This window comes from Borostomias antarcticus, assembly GCF_949987555.1.
Source record: "Borostomias antarcticus genome assembly, chromosome: 11".
Taxonomy (NCBI): domain Eukaryota; kingdom Metazoa; phylum Chordata; class Actinopteri; order Stomiiformes; family Stomiidae; genus Borostomias; species Borostomias antarcticus.
In genome coordinates this window covers 27,362,265-27,368,264 of record NC_140244.1, presented here as the reverse complement: position 1 = coordinate 27,368,264, position 6,000 = coordinate 27,362,265, and the positions used below count along the sequence as shown (strand labels likewise).

The following is a 6,000-nucleotide window of genomic DNA, read 5'->3' as shown; positions in this document are numbered from 1 at the left end:
CACACACGCACGCACACACAGCTTGGGAAACCCCAGAGGTGGTGCTGGGTGGAGCAGGTGTGTGTGTTAGTGTGGGTTCATGCCAGACCGCTACACACAGCTCTACCTCTTATGTGACACGACAATGTTCAAAAAGTAGGAAAACTTGTCACACGCAGGACATGGAACACACACACAGACACACACACACACACACACGCACACACGCACACACACGCTCGCGGCTGGTACCCAAGAGAGATCCCAGGAAGCAGGAAATGACAGCAGAAGGAAGAGGCTGCTCCGGACAGAGAAGAGATACCAGCACCACAACTCTAGAGGAGAGGAGGAGGAGGAAGGAGGGAGGGGAGGAGGAGAGAGACGGGAGGAAGGACATCAGGGAGGGAGGGAGGGAGGGGAGGAGGAGGGTGAGGGAGTGAGAGAGACTCCAGGGAGAGGGAATAGTTACGACACATCAGAACAGTACAGCAGGAGAGGACAGTCAGGAGACCATCTTTCACCCCCCCCGCCCCTCCCCCCCCCCCAAAGCGTCCATCTTCCCCCGTCCCTCCCCCACTTACCCTCCCCCACGTTGACGGTGAACGGGCTCTTGCTGATGGGCCCCCCGGCGAAGGTGACGTAGATGGTGTGCGCCCCCTCCAGGACGGGCTGGTAGGTGCAGCGGTAGCTGCTGTTGCCCTTGTCCTCGATGGCGCACTCCACTGTGTCCTTCAGCCCCGCTGGGTCCAGGATCACCACCTCCACCTCCCCCACACCAGCGCCTGGGCAGAGGGAGGGAGGGAGAGAGGGAGGGAGGGAGGGAGAGAGGGAGAGAGAGGGGGAGGGAGGGAGGGAGGGAGGGAGGGAGGGAGGGAGGGAGGGAGGGAGGGAGGGAGGGAGGGAGAGAGGGGGGGAGGGAGGGAGGGAGAGAGAGGGGGAGGAGGGAGGGAGGGAGAGAGAGACAATACTGAACAATCGTACTAAAATATGAATGAGAGAAAACACCCTCACCCACACACACCCACACACACCCTCACCCACACACACCCACACACACCCTCACCCACACACACCCACGCCCTCACCCACACACACCCTCACCCACACACACCCACACCCACACCCACCCTCACCCACACACACCCACGCCCTCACCCACCCACGCCCTCACCCACACACACCCTCACCCTCACACACCCTCACCCACCCACGCCCTCACCCACACACCCACACGCACACACCCACACCCTCACACACCCTCACCCACACACACGCCCTCACCAACACACACCCACACACACCCACACACACACCCTCACCCACACACACACCCACACCCACACCCACACCCACACCGACACCGACACCGACACCGACACAGACACAGACACAGACACAGACACAGCCCCACGCCCTCTGGGTACCTGCGGTGTAGACGTCGAAGTAGGTGGTCTTGTTGGCGATGTTCCCGGCGGGCTCGAGGCCGGGCCCCTGGGCGGTGGCCTTGCTGGAGTCCCCCTGAGCCATGCCCACCTCCACCTCAAACGGGCTTTTAGAGATGTGCTGCCCTGCGAACAGCACCGTCACCTAGAAGACAAGACCACCACGTTAGGCCACGCCTTCACGTTAGGCCACGCCTTCACGTTAGGCCACGCCTTCACGTTAGGCCACACCTTCACGTTAGGCCACACCTTCACGTTAGGCCACACCTTCACGTTAGGCCACACCTTCACGTTAGGCCACACCTTCACGTTAGGCCACACCTTCACGTTAGACTACACCTTCACGTTAGACTACACCTTCACGTTAGACTACACCTTCACGTTAGACTACACCTTCACGTTAGACTACACCTTCACGTTAGGGCTAAGGCTTAAGGCTTAAGGCTAATGGCTAAAGGCTAGAGTCTAACGGCAGAAGGGTAAATGCTAATGGCCGAGTGCTGAGCCTTACCTTGTGCATGCCTGTGACTTTGGGGACATAGAAGACGGAGTAGGTGCGGTTCTTATCATTGTTGGCCGTCACTTTGGCCTGAGGGACACACAGGGTCGCAACAGGTCACAGGAGAAACACTAATACTATTGTAACTTACGAGTGTGTGTGTGTGTGTGTGTGTGTGCGTACCTCCTCTCGGTGTCCTGCTGGATCCTCCACGTACACCAGCACCTCACCCATCCCAGCACTGATGGTTTCCACGGTGAACACAGCCTTCTTCATCACCACGTTACCCATCGGCTCCACACCTGAGAGGAGGAGGAAGAGGAGTAGGAGGAGGAAGAGGAGGTGGGGGGGTCGTTACCAGGTGTGTGTGTGTATGTGTGTGCGTGTGTGTGCCTTTGCGCCTGTGTGTGTTTCAATACAGGCACCATATACAATGAAATGCTTTAAACATTGTGTGTGTCTGAGTGTGTGTGTGTGAGTGTGTGTGCGTGTTTGTGTACCTGGTCCGTAGGCGCGGGCCTTCTTGGGGTTGAGTTTGGGGCGCAGTGGGGCGCCGGGCTTCAGTTTGGACTTGGGGAACTGGGACAGGTAGGTCATGACGGAATGCTCGTCCACGTTGGGGTCGACAATCTCCTCCGGGGTTATCACCTAGGCAACCGGGGAGGAAGTGGGGCAGACACTGAGCCTGGCTTTGATTCATCGTAACCACGGTGACAACACAGACACACAGGCACCTGAGGACGGTGATTATAGGAATCCGACCACAGATCAACAACACAGCTCTGCTTGTGTGCTAACTTCGCTAACCTCAAGCTTCAAAAAGCACCTACCACACAGACACACACCCAGATATTCAGACAGACAGACAGACCACACACACACACACACACACACACACACACACACACACACGCACACGCACACGCACACGCACACGCTCATTGTCTGACACAGGCAGCCACAGAGACTCAAGGGGAAGAGTGTTCTCAGAAGAACTGTATATGAGGGCGGAAACTCACCGCCGACCACAGAGCCAACTGTTGGCACCCAACAAGCCAAGCCTGAGGTACAGCCAGCCTGCTCTGACAAAAAAAACCATGACGAACAAGCATGCCAACTAGCCCTGCCACCCTGCTGCCAGCCCAGCCAGAAACACGAGTCAGTCTCTCAGCTTTACGCTAAACTAGAGAATGAGGACATTCATCTAGATTTCATTGTTAAAAGTGGGTGGAAACAATCTGAGAGACTGAAAAAAAAACCTGCAATGTTTTGATTCAAACTTTCAATGTTTTGATTCTCCACTCGTTTCTTTCACTAGGGACGAAGACAGGGACGAAGATAGGGACGAAGACAGGGACGAAGACAGGGACGAAGACAGGGACGAAAACAGGGACGAAGACGGGGACGAAGACAGGGGGGGACGTCCTTTCCGTTGAGGTGGATCCCTGGTGGTTTTTGCTGCTGTTCTAGCAACGATTTTCAATGGAGAAGTCTCCAACTAGCCCCACTTACCCAACCATAACTAACAAACTAACACCCAACCCCATACCCTACCAGCTGTCAACCCAACCTTAACTAACAAACTAACACCCAACCCCATACCCTACCAGCTCTGTCAACCCAACCTTAACTAACAAACTAACACCCAACCCCATACCCTACCAGCTCTGTCAACCCAACCTTAACTAACAAACTAACACCCAACCCCATACCCTACCAGCTCTGTCAACCCAACCTTAACTAACAAACTAACACCCAACCCCATACCCTACCAGCTCTGTCAACCCAACCTTAACTAACAAACTAACACCCAACCCCATACCCTACCAGCTCTGTCAACCCAACCCTAACTAACAAACTAACACCCAACCCCATACCCTACCAGCTCTGTCAACCCAACATTAACTAACAAACTAACACCCAACCCCATACCCTACCAGCTCTGTCAACCCAACCCTAACTAACAAACTAACACCCAACCCCATACCCTACCAGCTCTGTCAACCCAACCCTAACTAACAAACTAACACCCAACCCCATACCCTACCAGCTCTGTCAACCCAACCTTAACTAACAAGAACGCCAACTACACCTGCCAACCTGACTTAACACTGACCTGCCTAACCTTAACCACTGTGTTGGCTTGTGAGCTACTTTTAAAATGACCGGCTCCCCAAGATCTCTTCCCCCCACCCCCCCACCCCCCCTCGCCCCCGCAACCCCCACCTGTCTGTCACTTAACACTGGCTACGTTTAAACTCAGCTGTCAATTAAGTCATATCTCATCTTTAAAAGAATCCCATTGCTGAAAATCCATTAAAAAATAACAACATGCAACCAAAATAACAACCGTTTTAAAATCAAAGAATATTTTTATTAATCAAGCTACCAATTACGTCACACTGGAAGTGGAACGTTCCCTTTGTTGTATACATGCCTTGCACCATCTGAACAGGTACCAGTCTGAACAGGTAACAATCTGAACAGGTACCAGTCAGCTAGTAGTCAGAAGAGAGGGTCTTCAGCCTTCTTAAATGACTCAGTCACACAGCTCAATACACTCTGATGACTTGCACTGATTGGATCAGCCAGTGTTGCATAATCCTGACTTTTTTCAGAGTTTCTGATTGATTTTGCAAGGCTACTATCAGCCCTCTAGTTTACGGAGTTACAAAACATCGTATAAAACGAGTTGTAGCAGCTGCACATGCCGTACAAGCCTAAACGATGATGAAATCTGCTCACATGATTGAATCATTAAAATAAATAGTATGCCAAACCACAGTACAACACTGTCACACAATCTAGAAAGTAGCAGGAGGAAAACGTTGCTCATTTGGACAACAACAGAGTTGATGTGACTGCTTGCCTCCACACACACAGCTTCAACACGCCTCATCAAGTCGCCTTTTAAGGGTTTTTCTTTCAAATGTCTCGAGATCGACCAGCACAGCCCTGAAATCTATTGGTTGATCGCGGTCAACGTATTGGGCATAAACCATACCCTTCCAACATGCCAACTTACAGCTTCACTAGCTTAATTAGCATTAGCCCAACCTCAGGGAACAGTGTGATGGTTAGCATGGTGAGCATGGTGAGCTAGCCTTAGCTTGTCCTGATGGGAAACAGTGGCTGCGATGCGAATACTTCTACTTTTTACTACCAATACATACTACAGCTGCCCCTAGAAAGTATGTACTTTGCAAGCAGTAGCCTGTGCATACAATTGGGACACACCACTTTATCATAACATTGCGCCTTGAAATTTGCCCACATCGTCCACAGCTGTCGAGACTTGCACATGTGATGTAATTTCCGTTGTGCAATGGATTGTGGGTCAGAATAGCCAGAAAGGTGTGCTGGCTTGCACACTGCAAAATATGATTTGGCCATATTGCATGTGGCACAGCTACTATGTATTGGGACATACTACATCAGTTTTTGGCATACTAGATAGTATGGAAGTATGCAATTCGGAACGCAGCCAGTGTGACAGTTAGCATGGTTAGCGTGGTTAGCATGGTTAGCGTGGTTAGCATACCTGAGGGATGCCCAGCCAGTCGTCGGCCTGCTGCATGGCCTCGCGGGCGTTGTCCACCGGCTTGGTCTGGTCCCACTGGTCCCAGTCAGGGCACAGGCCTGCAGGGGGGCAGAGAGAAGGGTCAGACACATACACATACACACACACACACACACACTTCTAGACACACACACACTTCTAGACACACACACACAATGTTGCTATGGTATGGTATAAATGAGTATTGCAACGTATCGCAATATGTGTTGTATGGGAATGTATGGTGGTGCATGTCGTATGGTGACCCCTGTGTTGGGGTACGTGTCGTATGGTGACCCCTGTGTTGGGGTGCATGTCGTATGGAGACCCCTGTGTTGGGGTACGTGTCGTATGGTGACCCCTGTGTTGGGGTACGTGTCGTATCGTGACCCCTGTGTTGGGGTACGTGTCGTATGGTGACCCCTGTGTTGGGGTACGTGTCGTATCGTGACCCCTGTGTTGGGGTACGTGTCGTATGGTGACCCCTGTGTTGGGGTACGTGTCGTATCGTGACCCCTGTG

General features: G+C 52.6%; 1 protein-coding gene across 1 annotated transcript in view; it reads right to left on the bottom strand.

Moving 5' to 3' along the window:
- The window catches only part of flna (filamin A, alpha (actin binding protein 280)), a gene marked incomplete at its 5' end in the record, with an annotated part of 59,852 nt that overhangs the window by 30,940 nt on the left and 22,912 nt on the right, over positions 1-6,000 (bottom strand). Inside the window, 6 exon segments of the mRNA XM_084446235.1 lie at positions 561-761; positions 1,404-1,566; positions 1,933-2,010; positions 2,104-2,222; positions 2,421-2,568; positions 5,462-5,559. Of these exon segments, the coding sequence (XP_084302361.1) occupies positions 561-761; positions 1,404-1,566; positions 1,933-2,010; positions 2,104-2,222; positions 2,421-2,568; positions 5,462-5,559 (807 nt within the window).